The sequence below is a fragment of the Schistocerca gregaria genome, chromosome 2 (assembly GCF_023897955.1).
Source record: "Schistocerca gregaria isolate iqSchGreg1 chromosome 2, iqSchGreg1.2, whole genome shotgun sequence".
NCBI classification, from domain to species: domain Eukaryota; kingdom Metazoa; phylum Arthropoda; class Insecta; order Orthoptera; family Acrididae; genus Schistocerca; species Schistocerca gregaria.
The window spans coordinates 551,841,334-551,859,500 of NC_064921.1; the positions used below are offsets into that span (position 1 = coordinate 551,841,334).

General features: G+C 39.5%; 1 protein-coding gene across 2 annotated transcripts in view; it reads right to left on the reverse strand.

Annotated features, from left to right (window-relative positions):
* The window catches only part of LOC126332010 (greglin), a 73,775-nt gene that overhangs the window by 14,054 nt on the left and 41,554 nt on the right, over window positions 1-18,167 (reverse strand). For both annotated transcript variants that reach the window (XM_049996542.1, XM_049996540.1), the window contains exon 2: window positions 4,415-4,714. In XM_049996542.1, the coding sequence (XP_049852499.1) occupies window positions 4,415-4,714 (300 nt within the window). The remainder of the gene's footprint in view (window positions 1-4,414; window positions 4,715-18,167) is intronic.

An 18,167-nucleotide genomic window follows, 5' to 3' on the forward strand; every position in this document is an offset into this window, starting at 1 on the left:
CACGGAATTGCTCTTACAACTAAATCACGATCATTAACTGCAGTCTCTAAGACAACCTCCACAAATGCTGATATTTGATTGCCTACAACGAATCTAATATAATCCTGGCATTTGTAAACCCAAAACTGACGTCCTGCCAAGTTTCCGGAAAATTCCTTATAATGGTTCTTCAGGAATTTTTATTTTCCTGAGCTGTTGCTACGCTGGTCAAAATTTACTGGGCTGCTGTTGAACGTCTAGGAATCAGATGTACTAAAGAATAAATGTTTTCTTATGGAACTGCCAGTTACATTCACAAGTGAATTTGAAAGACACAATTACAAATTTTAACTTATTCTTAGCGGTCATTCTTGTTAAAATCAACACTGTTGCTGACACAGTTGCAACTCAATGTGTTTCTGAGCTAATCGCACGACTCGCCAATTTGTATTGCTTTACAAATGCTTCGGTAGCTGTTTTTGTATAACTAAGGTAGCTATTCATTATACATTTCTGATTTAGGGCTTTGTTGGGTTCCAAAGATTTCGTAAACACGACTGATCTTCAAACTCTAGATAACTTTTGCGTGGTTTTCACGGCTGATTACTGATATGGTGCATGAATAAGATTCATGGCAGTAAGGTTTATCCCATAAAGCAGAGGCCAGTACGTTTCGTCAGCACTGTCCAATCCAATCTACGCCTTCGTCCCTAATGACCTCTTATTCGACGGGGCTCTTTTTAATGAACTTCCTTTATCTTATAGGCCTATTTCCGTTTGTTCATTATAGGCAGTGTTTACGCAGACTAATGACTTCAACGCGGTAAGATGAAAAATTCATTCAGCTCTGCCGAACACGGGTGCAGGCACTGGACCTGTAACGCAGCATCTGTCAACTACCAGTCACGGCATTCGTGCCAGCATCAATTGCTTGGTGAAATATCTCTTCCCAGAGACTACTTTTTGGTACCCTTTATCCCTCATCTTCCGGAATCTGCTTTATTATTTTTGGAATATGGCATTAGTAGTGTTAGAGAAGTCGCTTAGAGAGACGACATAGCGAATGTAGAAGAAGATTATGAAAAGACTAGAAAGTATCCTTGCATAGTGCCGGAGACATTGATTTTAACTGATGAAAGGAAACAATACAAAAAGGTAGAAAAAATGACAAAAAAATACAAATGTATGAAAATGAGATTCATAGGAAGTGCAAAATGGCAAGCAGGAGTGGCTACAGGACAAATATAAGTCTACAGAAGCCTGTATATCTAGGGGAAAGATAAATATTGCCTTTGGGGAAGAAAGAAGCAACTGTATAAATATTAGAATTTCAGATGAAAAGCCAGCACCAAGCAAAGAAAGGACAGATAACACGTGGAAGGAATACGTAGACGGGATATGCAAGGGAGATGAAAACAATTTATAGAAAGGGGAGAGGAAGCAGGTGAAAATTACATAGGAGATATAAAACTGCGGGAAGATTTGAAAGTGCAGTAAAGGATCCAAGCCGAAAGAAGGCCCCTAGAGTAGGCGACATTCTTCTACAACCTCCGATATACTTGGCAAGGCACCTACATGTATGACGAAACTACACCACGTGAAGTGCAGGATATACGAGACACGGAAAGTACACTCCAAGTTCAAGGAAAATATAACAACTTGTGATCGAAAGAATGCAAGTGATGACAGACTTGAATGTTGCTGGACTATCAGTTTAGTAAGTCATCGTTGCACAATACTCATGGGAGAATGGAGAACCTGGTAGAAGCCGACCACGTGGAACATTATTTTTCTGGAGAAATGTAAGGATACGCGACGCAGTATTGACCCTTCTACTTATCTGAGAAGGGCGCTCGCGACAAGCGGTAAATCAGGTTACGAATTCCCGTACGGTACAAATTCTCATGTGCCATATATTCATACCTAATGTAGCTAATGTCAGAATGATAGCGCAGCTTGGAATAAATTTCGTAAATTTAGTAGAGCTGCAAGATCTTCACCTGTGTCTGTTCCTTCAGACATCGTAACCAAAAGAGACTGAAAGCCTCTAGTGGAAAAATAGCAATATCAACACTGACGTTGAATACGTTTGTGTCTTTCAAACGCTGTGGCGGTAATATAACTAAAATTGCGAGAGACAGGGTCGTACACAGTATGACGTATGGAAGTTTTGATCGGTCCTGCAAGCGTGCTCGGATAGCCGAAATGGTAAAGGCAAGCGCTCGGGTCAAGCTCGTACTATGGTTTAGTGTCACAATCCGGTAATAATCTTTGTGTGTCAGTAACAGGTCATGTCACCATATCTGACCCAGCTGTTGTCAGAGAGATTCTTGTATTCAAAAATTGATTTTATAAATTTGTTACGGCTGCAGGATCGTCACCAATGTCTGTTTCTTTCAGACATCCTTAAAAACGCTTCTATATCGACAGCAAAATAACTGATAATGACCCAAGGAGAGAGGATATAAACTGTAGGCTGGCAATAGCAAGAACAGCGTTACTGAAGAAGAATATTGTTACCACGTAATTCAAATCGAAGTGTTAGGAAATGTTTTCCGAAGGTATTCCTCTGGAATGTAGCCTTGTACGGGAGTGAAACATCGTCGATACGCAGTTCATAGAAAAAGGAATACAAGCTTGGGAAATATGATGCTAGACGAACGCTGAAGACTACACGATTGCATTACGTAACCGTTGAGGAGGTACTGAAATAAAACGTGGAGAATTAATTTTGAGGTAGTAACTTCACTAAAGGAAGTGATCGGTCGATAAGACACATTTTGGGACATCAAGAGTTCACCAACGTAGTACTGGAGGGAAGTGTGAGGGGAACCGAGAACAGCAGGTAGGTTTCAACTGATATTAAATTAATACGAGTACTGCAAAATTGTTGAATTGGTCAGTGAACGAAATTCCAGCAGTTAAAAACCAATGACTTTATTGGACTCGTTTCGAGAGATATCCATCATCATGGCCACCTAGGTATTCAGATGCATAAAGAGAAGCTGTAACTGATAAAGCTGTAACTGATAAGGCTGTATCAATCTTTATGCATGTCTTTATGACCTGAATATCTAGATGATCAAGACTCTCTGATGATTAGTATATCCCGAAACGAGTCAAATAAAGTTAGTGGCCTTACATTAGTGCTATTTCATTCAGCCACCAATTCAGCAATTTTGCATCACTCATATCAATTTTGATTATGACTCCATTCTTCCTGCGTGACTTTATGTCTCAATTACAGTTGATGTGAAATTGATGTGAGTGTCAGTAGTTATTCGGAAACGAAGAGGCTTGAACAGGATAGGGTAGGGTGTAGATTCTCATCCGACCTCTCTACGGACGGAAGAAAACAACAACATTAGTGGTAAAGGATGGTGGCGGGACGTTCTACCTGTCGCCCCCCCCCCTCCCCCCAACCCCCGTGAAGAAATTCGTGTAACCCGTCTGTCTACACCCAGTGGTATCCAGATGAAAAGTGTGCCAGTGTGCCAACATTTTCTAAGTATTTGTCAATAGTGTAAACGAGGTAGACAGTGTGTACCTTGCCGGTCTTCACCTAGTCGGATGTGAGAAACCGCGTAAAAACTACAACCAGGCTGACTCGCACACCGGCGCTAGTCGAATCGATTCGGGGCCAGGGTCTTCCAAAATCTTCGGAAGGGCGTGTTAATGCGCCCATTTATGAGAACGGTAAAATTTAAATGTCGTGTGAATAGGGCCACACGTCGGGTAGACTGTTCGCCGGGTGCAAGTCTTTTGATTTGACACCACTTCCGTTACTTGCGCATCGATGGGGATGAAATGATGATGATTAGCACAACACAACACCCATTCCCTGAGCGGAGAAAATCTCCGAAAGAGCCGAGAATTGAACCCGAGAACTTATGATTGACATTCTGTTGTGCTGGCCATTCAGCTACCGGGTAAGGACATCAGAACGGTAAGAGGAAAATTAAAAGATTAAGAAATGTATGTTCCAAGAATACTGAGCCTAAGCATCACGCCGTCTTTCCTTTCAGATAAGAAACGAATCTTACATAAATGTACTTATATACAAAGTTATGGTCGGTCAAAACCATGAAAGACATCTACTGGGCTCATTACGCAGTCTAAATTAAGCAGATTAAGTAGATGCAGCAAGTACCAGAGACAGTTACGAAGAATAATCCGAACGAGTTGTAAGCACAACCGCAAGATGGGAAGTCATGGAGCGAGCGAAGAAAGATAGCTTCCTGACGTTTCACTGTAAAGTACGAGGAACAATGCTTCCTTAATTCATTTCGCAGGCATAAATATGTAAAGTCCCATTCCTGGCTACTCATATTTCCATTCTGACATTAGAATCCTGCGCTAAGTAACTGCACAGTCCGTCGATATCTCATCAATAACACACGTAAAAAACAACTTGATTTAAATGCCAAGAACTTACCGAACCCTGCTTCACAGCCGCACTTTCGCACCTCACACTCATTCACGAACAAGTAGAAGTCTTGGTTGCTGTCTTCGACACACACGGGTGCGTAGATAAGTGGACAAATGCTTGGGCACGGCAGCTCCGTGTACGACATTTCCTGCGATTCTGGCGAGGCGGAACCGTCGTCTTCTGAGCGGCGCCGGACTGTTCCGGGACTGTGCCGCCTCTCTGCCGATGACGGCTGCTCGCTGTCCTCCGTGGGCTGGTAACGCGACTCCCGAGGGCCGTAGCGCGCATGCGCCACGGCGACCAGGGCTGCAGAGACCAGAAGACACACACACTGTAGCGAATATCGTCTACTGGAAGGCAGTTGAAATGTAATTTAATAATCAATTATCCAAGCACCGCCAATCCTGACAATTACCGACAATTTAAAAATTTATATTGAGCGAAATGCGCGCATTTTATAGAGATTTTTATGACAACAGCACAACATCACGCGTTCCTTGTTTATTCCACTGGTCCTGGCAACTATTCCGAAATTGTATTTTATAATTCCTGTAGGAAATTCATACTTGCACCAGCTGCGACATAGTCGAGAATACCAACAGTGATCCAATACTGATGTTAATGATGTTCACGGCATTCGATGCCGCATATATTGTCTACCATGCACCCACTATATTATCTCCTAATGGCCACAGGGGGCGGGACTCAGGGCAACCAATGATGAGCACAGCATGACGCTACGCAGCATAGTTGAACTGATTAGCCGACGAGTAGCTCACAATAGTGCTACAGTTCTAGTCGTGTTGATGAAGAGCAGAGTAATATCAACGATAAACAAAAATTGGGTTATATCCACAACAACAGTTCCCGAAGGCGACATTTTCAGAAAGGAACCCAAGGAATTTCCGAGAGTGAGAAAGAAGTGGCAGATGAAATATTAGCAGAGTAATATCAACGATAAACAAACATTGGGTTATATCCACAACAACAGTTCCCGAAGGCGACATTTTCAGAAAGGAACCCAAGGAATTTCCGAGAGTGAGAAAGAAGTGGCAGATGAAATATTAGCAGAGTAATATCAACGATAAACAAAAATTGGATTACATCCACAACAACAGTTCCCGAAGGCGACATTTTCACAAAGGAACCCAAGGAATTTCCGAGAGTGAGAAAGAAGTGGCAGATGAAATATTAGCAGAGTAATATCAACGATAAACAAAAATTGGATTATATCCACAACAACAGTTCCCGAAGCCGAAATTTTCACAAAGGAACCCAAGGAATTTACGGGAGTGAGAAAGAAGTGGCAGATGAAATATTAGCAGAGTAATATCAACGATAAACAAACATTGGATTATATCCACAACAACAGTTCCCGAAGGCGACATTTTCAGAAAGGAACCCAAGGAATTTACGGGAGTGAGAAAGAAGTGGCAGATGAAATATTAGCCGAGTAATATCAACGATAAACAAAAATTGGATTATATCCACAACAACAGTTCCCGAAGCCGACATTTTCACAAAGGAACCCAAGGAATTTACGGGAGTAAGAAAGAAGTGGCAGATGAAATTTTAGCAGAGTAATATCAACGATAAACAAAAATTGGATTACATCCACAGCAACAGTTCCCGAAGGCGACATTTTCACAAAGGAACCCAAGGAATTTCCGAGAGTGAGAAAGAAGTGGCAGATGAAATATTAGCAGAGTAATATCAACGATAAACAAAACTAGGATTATATCCACAACAACAGTTCCCGAAGCCGACATTTTCACAAAGGAACCCAAGGAATTTACGGGAGTGAGAAAGAAGTGGCAGATGAAATATTAGCAGAGTAATAACAACGATAAACAAACATTGGATTATACCCACAGCAACAGTTCCCGAAGGCGACATTTTCACAAAGGAACCCAAGGAATTGCTGAGAGTGAGAAAAAAGTGGCAGACGGATTATTAGCAGAGTAATATCAACGATAAACAGAAATTGGATTATATCCACAACAACAGTCCCCGAAGGCGACATTTTCACAAAGGAACCCAAGGAATTGCTGAGAGTGAGAAAAAAGTGGCAGACGGATTATTAGCAGAGTAATATCAACGATAAACAGAAATTGGATTATATCCACAACAACAGTTCCCGAAGGCGACATTTTCAGAAAGGAACCCAAGGAAATTACGGGAGTGAGAAAGAAGTGGCAGATAAAATATTAGCAGAGTAATATCAACGATAAACAAAAATTGGATTATATCCACAACAACAGTTCCCGAAGGCGACATTTTCAGAAAGGAACCCAAGGAATTTCTGATAGTGAGAAAAAAGTGGCAGACGAATTATTAGCAGAGTAATATCAACGATAAACAAACATTGCGTTATAACCACAACAACAGTTCCCGAAACAGACATTTTCACAAAGGAACCCAAGGAATTTACGAGAGTGAGAAAGAAGTGGCAGACGAAATATTAGCAGAGTAATATCAACGATAAACAAACATTGGATTATATCCACAACAACAGTTCCTGAAGGCGACATTTTCACAAAGGAACCCAATGAATTTCCGAGAGTGAGAAAGAAGTGGCAGATGAAATTTTAGCAGAGTAATATCAACGATAATCAAAAATTGGAATATATCGACAACAACAGTTCCCGAAGGCGACATTTTCAGAAAGGAACCCAAGGAATTTCCGAGAGTGGGAAAAAAATGGCAGACGAATTATTAGCAGAGTAATATCAACGATAAACAAACATTGGGTTATAACCACTACAACAGTTCCCGAAGCCAACATTTCCAGAAAGAAATCCAAGCAACTTCCCAAAGTGATAAAGAAGTGGCAGATGAAATATTAGCGGAGTAATATCAACGATAAACAAAAATTGGATTATATCCGCAACAACAGTTCCCGAAAGCGACATTTTCAGAAAGGAACCCAAGGAATTTCCGAGAGTGAGAAAGAAGTGGCAGATGAAATATTAACAGAGTAATATCAACGATAAACAAACATTGGGTTATATCCACAACAACAGTTCCCGAAGGCGACATTTTCAGAAAGGAACCCAAGGAATTTCCGAGCGTGAGAAAGAAGTGGCAGATGAAATATTAGCAGAGTAATATCAACGATAAAAAAAAATTGGATTACATCCACAACAACAGTTCCCGAAGGCGACATTTTCACAAAGGAACCCAAGGAATTTCCTTGAGTGAGAAAGAAGTGGCCGATGAAATATTGGCAGAGTAATATCAACGATAAACAAACATTGGATTATATCCACAACAACAGTTCCCAAAGGCGACATTTTCAGAAAGGAACCCAAGGAATTTCCGAGAGTGAGAAAGAAGTGGCAGATGAAATATTAGCAGAGTAATATCAACGATAATCATAAATTGGATTATATCGACAACAACAGTTCCCGAAGGCGACATATTCCGAAAGGAACCCAAGGAATTTCCGAGAGTGGGAAAAAAGTGGCAGACGAATTATTAGCAGAGTAATATCAACGATAAACAAACATTGGGTTATAACCACTACAACAGTTCCCGAAGCCGACATTTCCAGAAAGAACTCCAAGCAATTTCCGAGAGTGATAAAGAAGTGGCAGATGAAATATTAGCGGAGGAATATCAACGATAAACGAAAATTGGATTATATCCACAACAATAGTTCCCGAAGGCGACATTTTCAGAAAGGAACCCAAGGAATTTACGAGAGTGAGAAAGAAGTGGCAGACGAAATATTAGCAGAGTAATATCAACGATAAACAAACATTGGATTATATCCACAACAACAGTTCCCGAAGGCGACATTTTCAGAAACGAACCCAAGGAATTTCCGAGAGTGAGAAAGAAGTGGCAGATGAAATATTAGCAGAGTAATATCAACGATAAACAAAAATTGGATTACATCCACAACAACAGTTCCCGAAGGCGACATTTTCACAAAGGAACCCAAGGAATTTCCGAGAGTGAGAAAGAAGTGGCAGATGAAATATTAGCAGAGTAATATCAACGATAAACAAAAATTGGATTATATCCACAACAACAGTTCCCGAAGCCGACATTTTCACAAAGGAACCCAAGGAATTTCCGAGAGTGAGAAAGAAGTGGGAGATGAAATATTAGCAGAGTAATATCAACGATAAACAAAAATTGGATTACATCCACAACAACAGTTCCCGAAGGCGACATTTTCACAAAGGAACCCAAGGAATTTACGAGAGTGAGAAAGAAGTGGCAGATGAAATATTAGCAGAGTAATATCAACGATAAACAAACATTGGATTATATCCACAACAACAGCTCCTGAAGGCGACATTTTCACAAAGGAACACAAGGAATTTCCGAGAGTGAGAAGGAAGTGGCAGATGAAATTTTAGCAGAGTAATATCAACACTAATCAAAAATTGGATTATATCGACAACAACAGTTCCCGAAGGCGACATTTTCACAAAGGAACCCAAGGAATTTCTGAGAGTGAGAAAGAAGTGGCAGACGAAATATTAGCAGAGTAATATCAACGATAAACAAACATTGGATTATATCCACAACAACAGTTCCTGAAGGCGACATTTTCACAAAGGAACCCAAGGAATTGCCGAGAGTGAGAAAGAAGTGGCAGATGAAATTTTGGCAGAGTAATATCAACGATAATCAAAAATTGGATTATATCGACAACAACAGTTCCCGAAGGCGACATTTTCACAAAGGAACCCAAGGAATTTCCGAGAGTGAGAAAGAAGTGGCAGATGAAATATTAGCAGAGTAATATCAACGATAAACAAAACTAGGATTATATCCACAACAACAGTTCCCGAAGCCGACATTTTCACAAAGGAACGCAAGGAATTTACGGGAGTGAGAAAGAAGTGGCAGATGAAATATTAGCGGAGTAATATCAACGATAAACAAAAATTGGATTACATCCACAACAACAGTTCCCGAAGGCGACATTTTCACAAAGGAACCCAAGGAAATTCCGAGAGTGAGAAAGAAGTGGCAGACGAATTATTAGCAGAGTAATATCAACGATAAACAAACATTGGGTTATAACCACAACAACAGTTCCCGAAGGCGACATTTTCAGAAAGGAACCCAAGGAATTTACGGGAGTGAGAAAGAAGTGGCAGAAGAAATATTAGCAGAGTAATATCAGCGATAAACAAAAATTGGATTATATCCACAACAACAGTTCCCGAAGGCGACATTTTCACAAAGGAACCCAAGGAATTTACGGGAGTGAGAAAGAAGTGGCAGATGAAATATTAGCAGAGAAATATCAACGATAAACAATCATTGGATTATATCCACAACAACAGTTCCCGAAGGCGACATTTTCAGAAAGGAACCCAAGGAATTTACGGGAGTGAGAAAGAAGTGGCAGATGAAATATTAGCAGAGTAATATCAGCGATAAACAAAAATTGGATTATATCCACAACAACAGTTCCCGAAGCCGACATTTTCACAAAGGAACCCAAGGAATTTACGGGAGTGAGAAAGAAGTGGGAGATGAAATTTTAGCAGAGTAATATCAACGATAAACAAAAATTGGATGACATCCACAGCAACAGTTCCCGAAGGCGACATTTTCACAAAGGAACCCAAGGAATTTCCGAGAGTGAGAAAGAAGTGGCAGATGAAATATTAGCAGAGTAATGTCAACGATAAACAAAAATTGGATTATATCCACAACAACAGTTCCCGAAGCCGACATTTTCACAAAGGAACTCAAGGAATTTACGGGAGTGAGAAAGAAGTGGCAGATGAAATATTAGCAGAGCAATATCAACGATAAACAAACATTGGATTATATCCACAACAACAGTTCCCGAAGCCGACATTTTAGCAAAGGAACCCAAGGAATTTACGAGAGTGAGAAAGAAGTGGCAGATGAAATATTAGCAGAGTAATATCAACGATAAACAAACATTGGATTATATCCACAGCAACAGTTCCCGAAGGCGACATTTTCACAAAGGAACCCAAGGAATTTACGGGAGTGAGAAAGAAGTGGCAGATGAAATTTTAGCAGAGTAATATCAACGATAAACAAAAATTGGATTTCATCCACAACAACAGTTCCCGAAGGCGACATTTTCACAAAGGAACCCAAGGAAATTCCGAGAGTGAGAAAGAAGTGGCAGACGAATTATTAGCAGAGTAATATCAACGATAAACAAACATTGGGTTATAACCACAACAACAGTTCCCGAAGCCGACATTTCCAGAAAGAAATCCAAGGAATTTCCGAGAGTGAGAAAGAAGTGGCAGATGAAATATTAGCAGAGTAATATCAACGATAAACAGAAATTGGATTATATCCACAACAACAGTTCCCGAAGGCGACATTTTCAGAAAGGAACCCAAGGAATTTACGGGAGTGAGAAAGAAGTGGCAGATGAAATATTAGCAGAGTAATATCAACGATAAACAAAAATTGGATTATATCCACAACAACAGTTCCCGAAGGCGACATTTTCAGAAAGGAACCCAAGGAATTTCTGATAGTGAGAAAAAAGTGGCAGACGAATTATTAGCAGAGTAATATCAACGATAAACAAACATTGGGTTATAACCACAACAACAGTTCCCGAAGCCGACATTTCCAGAAAGAAATCCAAGGAATTTCCGAGAGTGAGAAAGAAGTGGCAGATGAAATATTAGCAGAGTAATATCAACGATAAACAAAAATTGGATTATATCCACAACAACAGTTCCCGAAGCCGACATTTTCACAAAGGAACCCAAGGAATTTACGGGAGTGAGAAAGAAGTGGCAGATGAAACATTAGCAGAGTAATATCAACGATAAACAAACATTGAATTATATCGACAACAACAGTTCCCGAAGGCGACATTTTCACAAAGGAACCCAAGGAATTTCGGAGAGTGAGAAAAAAGTGGCAGACGAAACATTAGCAGAGTAATATCAACGATAAACAAACATTGGATTATATCCACAACAACAGTTCCTGAAGGCGACATTTTCACAAAGGAACCCAAGGAATTTCTGAGAGTGAGAAAAAAGTTGCAGACGAATTATTAGCAGAGTAATATCAACGATAAACAAAAATTGGATTATATCCACAACAACAGTTCCCGAAGCCGACATTTTCAGAAAGGAACCCAAGGAATTTCCGAGAGTGAGAAAGAAGTGGCAGATGAAATATTAGCAGAGTAATATCAACGATAAACAAACATTGGATTATATCCACAACAACAGTTCCCGAAGCAGACATTTTCACAAAGGAACCCAAGGAATTTACGAGAGTGAGAAAGAAGTGGCAGACGAAATATTAGCAGAGTAATATCAACGATAAACAAACATTGGATTATATCCACAGCAACAGTTCCTGAAGGCGATATTTTCACAAAGGAACCCAATGAATTTCCGAGAGTGAGATAGAAGTGGCAGATGAAATTTTAGCAGAGTAATATCAACGATAATCAAAAATTGGAATATATCGACAACAACAGTTCCCGAAGGCGACATTTTCAGAAAGGTACCCAAGGAATTTCCGAGAGTGGGAAAAAAATGGCAGACGAATTATTAGCAGAGTAATATCAACGATAAACAAACATTGGGTTATAACCACTACAACAGTTCCCGAAGCCAACATTTCCAGACAGAAATCCAAGCAATTTCCCAAAGTGATAAAGAAGTGGCAGATGAAATATTAGCGGAGTAATATCAACGATAAACAAAAATTGGATTATATCCGCAACAACAGTTCCCGAAAGCGACATTTTCAGAAAGGAACCCAAGGAATTTCCGAGAGTGAGAAAGAAGTGGCAGATGAAATATTAGCAGAGTAATATCAACGATAAACAAACATTGGGTTATATCCACAACAACAATTCCCGAAGGCGACATTTTCAGAAAGGAACCCAAGGAATTTCCGAGAGTGAGAAAAAAGTGGCAGATGAAATATTAGCAGAGTAATATCAACGATAAACAAAAATTGGATTACATCCACAACAACAGTTCCCGAAGGCGACATTTTCACAAAGGAACCCAAGGAATTTCCTTGAGTGAGAAAGAAGTGGCCGATGAAATATTAGCAGAGTAATATCAACGATAAACAAACATTGGATTATATCCACAACAACAGTTCCCAAAGGCGACATTTTCAGAAAGGAACCCAAGGAATTTCCGAGAGTGAGAAAGAAGTGGTAGATGAAATATTAGCAGAGTAATATCAACGATAATCATAAATTGGATTATATCGACAACAACAGTTCCCGAAGGCGACATATTCCGAAAGGAACCCAAGGAATTTCCGAGAGTGGGAAAAAAGTGTCAGACGAATTATTAGCAGAGTAATATCAACGATAAACAAACATTGGGTTATAACCACTACAACAGTTCCCGAAGCCGACATTTCCAGAAAGAAATCCAAGCAATTTCCGAGAGTGATAAAGAAGTGGCAGATGAAATATTAGCGGAGTAATATCAACGATAAACAAAAATTGGATTATATCCACAACAATAGTTCCCGAAGGCGACATTTTCAGAAAGGAACCCAAGGATTTTACGAGAGTGAGAAAGAAGTGGCAGACGAAATATTAGCAGAGTAATATCAACGATAAACAAACATTGGATTATATCCACAACAACAGTTCCCGAAGGCGACATTTTCAGTAACGAACCAAGGAATTTCCGAGAGTGAGAAAGAAGTGGCAGATGAAATATTAGCAGAGTAATATCAACGATAAACAAAAATTGGATTACATCCACAACAACAGTTCCCGAAGGCGACATTTTCACAAAGGAACCCAAGGAATTTCCGAGAGTGAGAAAGAAGTGGCAGATGAAATATTAGCAGAGTAATATCAACGATAAACAAAAATTGGATTATATCCACAACAACAGTTCCCGAAGCCGACATTTTCACAAAGGAACCCAAGGAATTTCCGAGAGTGAGAAAGAAGTGGGAGATGAAATATTAGCAGAGTAATATCAACGATAAACAAAAATTGGATTACATCCACAACAACAGTTCCCGAAGGCGACATTTTCACAAAGGAACCCAAGGAATTTACGAGAGTGAGAAAGAAGTGGCAGATGAAATATTAGCAGAGTAATATCAACGATAAACAAACATTGGTTATATCCACAACAACAGCTCCTGAAGGCGACATTTTCACAAAGGAACACGAGGAATTTCCGAGAGTGAGAAGGAAGTGGCAGATGAAATTTTAGCAGAGTAATATCAACACTAATCAAAAATTGGATTATATCGACAACAACAGTTCCCGAAGGCGACATTTTCACAAAGGAACCCAAGGAATTTACGAGAGTGAGAAAGAAGTGGCAGACGAAATATTAGCAGAGTAATATCAACGATAAACAAACATTGGATTATATCCACAACAACAGTTCCTGAAGGCGACATTTTCACAAAGGAACCCAAGGAATTGCCGAGAGTGAGAAAGAAGTGGCAGATGAAATTTTAGCAGAGTAATATCAACGATAATCAAAAATTGAATTATATCGACAACAACAGTTCCCGAAGGCGACATTTTCAGAAAGGAAGCCAAGGAATTTCCGAGAGTGGGAAAAAAATGGCAGACGAATTATTAGCAGAGTAATATCAACGATAAACAAACATTGGGTTATAACCACTACAACAGTTCCCGAAGCCGACATTTCCAGAAAGAAATCCAAGCAATTTCCCAGAGTGATAAAGAAGTGGCAGATGAAATATTAGCGGAGTAATATCAACGATAAACAAAAATTGGATTATATCCGCAACAACAGTTCCCGAAAGCGACATTTTCAGAAAGGAACACAAGGAATTTCCGAGAGTGAGAAAGAAGTGGCAGATGAAATATTAGCAGAGTAATATCAACGATAAACAAAAATTGGCTTATATCCACAACAACAGTTCCCGAAGCCGACATTTTCACAAAGGAACCCAAGGAATTTACGGGAGTGAGAAAGAAGTGGGAGATGAAATTTTAGCAGAGTAATATCAACGATAAACAAAAATTGGATTACATCCACATCAACAGTTCCCGAAGGCGACATTTTCACAAAGGAACCCAAGGAATTTCCGAGAGTGAGAAAGAAGTGGCAGATGAAATATTAGCAGAGTAATATCAACGATAAACAAAAATTGGATTATATCCACAACAACAGTTCCCGAAGCCGACATTTTCACAAAGGAACTCAAGGAATTTACGGGATTGAGAAAGAAGTGGCAGATGAAATATTAGCAGAGCAATATCAACGATAAACAAACATTGGATTATATCCACAACAACAGTTCCCGAAGCCGACATTTTCACAAAGGAACCCAAGGAATTTACGAGAGTGAGAAAGAAGTGGCAGATGAAATATTAGCAGAGTAATATCAACGATAAACAAACATTGGATTATATCCACAGCAACAGTTCCCGAAGGCGACATTTTCACAAAGGAACCCAAGGTATTTTCGGGAGTGAGAAAGAAGTGGCAGATGAAATTTTAGCAGAGTAATATCAACGATAAACAAAAATTGGATTACATCCACAACAACAGTTCCCGAAGGCGACATTTTCACAAAGGAACCCAAGGAAATTCCGAGAGTGAGAAAGAAGTGGCAGACGAATTATTAGCAGAGTAATATCAACGATAAACAAACATTGGGTTATAACCACAACAACAGTTCCCGAAGCCGACATTTCCAGAAAGAAATCCAAGGAATTTCCGAGAGTGAGAAAGAAGTAGCAGATGAAATATTAGCAGAGTAATATCAACGATAAACAAAAATTGGATTATATCCTCAACAACAAATCCCGATGCCGACATTTTCACAAAGGAACCCAAGGAATTTACGGGAGTGAGAAAGAAGTGGCAGATGAAACATTAGCAGAGTAATATCAACGTTAAACAAACATTGGATTATATCCACAACAACAGTTCCCGAAGGCGACATTTTCACAAAGGAACCCAAGGAATTTCTGAGAGTGAGAAAAAAGTGGCAGACGAATTATTAGCAGAGTAATATCAACGATAAACAAAAATTGGATTATATCCACAACAACAGTTCCCGAAGGCGACATTTTCAGAAAGGAACCCAAGGAATTTACGGGAGTGAGAAAGAAGTGGCAGATGAAATATTAGCAGAGTAATATCAACGATAAACAAACATTGGATTATATCCACAACAACAGTTCCCGAAGGCGACATTTTCACAAAGGAACCCAAGGAATTTACGGGAGTGAGAATGAAGTGGCAGATGAAATATTAGCAGAGTAATATCAACGATTAACAAACATTGGATTATATCCACAACAACAGTTCCCGAAGGCGACATTTTCACAAAGGAACCCAAGGAATTTCTGAGAGTGAGAAAAAAGTGGCAGACGAATTATTAGCAGAGTAATATCAACGATAAACAGAAATTGGATTATATCCACAACAACAGTTCCCAAAGGCGACATTTTCAGAAAGGAACCCAAGGAATTTACGGGAGTGAGAAAGAAGTGGCAGATGAAATATTAGCAGAGTAATATCAACGATAAACAAAAATTGGATTATATCCACAACAACAGTTCCCGAAGCCGACATTTTCAGACAGGAACCCATGGAATTTACTTGAGTGAGAAAGAAGTGGCAGATGAAATTTTAGCAGAGTAATATCAACGATAAACAAAAATTGGATTACATCCACAACAACAGTTCCCGAAGGCGACTTTTTCACAAAGGAACCCAAGGAATTTACGGGAGTGAGAAAGAAGTGGCAGATGAAACATTAGCAGAGTAATATCAACGATAAACAAACATTGGATTATATCCACAACAACAGTTCCCGAAGGCGACATTTTCACAAAGGAACCCAAGGAATTTCTGAGAGTGAGAAAAAAGTGGCAGACGAAACATTAGCAGAGTAATATCAACGATAAACAAACATTGGATTATATCCACAACAACAGTTCCCGAAGGCGACATTTTTACAAAGGAACCCAAGGAATTTCTGAGAGTGAGAAAAAAGTGGCAGACGAATTATTAGCAGAGTAATATCAACGATAAACAAAAATTGGATTATATCCACAACAACAGTTCCCGAAATCGACATTTTCAGAAAGGAACCCAAGGAATTTACGGGAGTGAGGAAGAAGTGGCAGATGAAATATTAGCAGAGTAATATCAACGATAAACAAACACTAGATTATATCCACAACAACAGTTCCCGAAGGCGACATTTTCACAAAGGAACCCAAGGAATTTACGGGGTGAGAAAGAAGTGGCAGATGAAATATTAGCAGAGTAATATCAACAATTAACAAACATTTGATTATATCCACAACAACAGTTCCCGAAGGCGACATTTTCACAAAGGAACCCAAGGAATTTCTGAGAGTGAGAAAAAAGTGGCAGACGAATTATTAGCAGAGTAATGTCAACGATAAACAGAAATTGGATTATATCCACAACAACAGTTCCCGAAGGCGACATTTTCAGAAAGGAACCCAAGGAATTTACGGGAGTGAGAAAGAAGTGGCAGATGAAATATTAGCATTTCGGCAAGATGATTCAATGGAATGTGCGTTGTCGTATGCGCTGACTGTGTCAACAATCCCCATGAGGTGAACGATGATGACGATACGTGATAAACAAGTGGAAAAATACTGAAATCGGTGTCGATCATGATAATCCTTGTCGCAAAGGGAACCCGTCCGACACTTCCCTTCACAAGTGAAACATAACAGAGGACAAAGGTTGTCCCTGGAGGGTGTGGAGCGGGTACAAAAAAAATTCTGTGTATGGACGATTATCCGCAGCATAGTAAAAAAGCAATAACGAACAGATTTAGAATGAGTCCGCGGCAGTGTGGCTATGTAGAGCATCAGAAGAGCTACGGATATTTAAGGTAGGACAAAGTGCACTTGGCACAAAAACTGGTGTCTGCGCGTCTTAAAGATGCCCCTTACAGTTTACACTATGTACGTGATACCGACTACTACGTTACGCACATCAAATTGGCCGCAACACGGGTTACAGGTGATTTCAAGAGAAGCAGTCGATGGTTGCCTAACTCCAAACAGTGCTACAGAATTGGAAGATACAAGGAAACGAAATTTCAAACATAGGGTCAAGCTGTCGATGAACAGCAACCAGAGAAATAACCAAGAAAATTTGTAGATCAGATAAACAATCTTATCTCACCCTTCAGTGAGGAATGTACTTTCAACTCTGAACAATCCTGATATGAAGAAGAAATATTTGTGAAAGGGGCCCTTGAAAGTAGATACCCCAAGAGAGCTGTATTAACAACAACTAACGTCAATGCCCTTAACGCAATCGTATAAAAATATGTTGACTGTTGATCTGGATGGTAAATTGGATGGAAAGTTATATATTGTAATAGATGTAGTTGAAATTAAGACAAAAAAAAACATTAACGGCAGTTGAGAGAGGTACATCACTGAATTAATAAGACTGCGATTTATTGGCAGAGCACTTATAAAATACAACAGACGTTTTGTATTTTGTAGTTGGAAAACAAACTACAGATCTCAAAGTATACTAATTTATCATTGTGTGAGGCAGATATAGCATTTAAATTATTTACAAGGCCCACAGAGTTTGAAATACTCTTCTTTGGTTTACATTTCGTCTTGCTCTTAAATATGGTGCCCAGTTTACTATCTAGTTTGTAAAATGGAGCGGTCAATGATCATAGAACTGGACGAATAGGAGCACCTTATTTAAGCACTTTAGGAATCCCATACATTGCAGGAGGCACTGGGTTCACATGACTTGTCAGTTTTGCTTCAAAA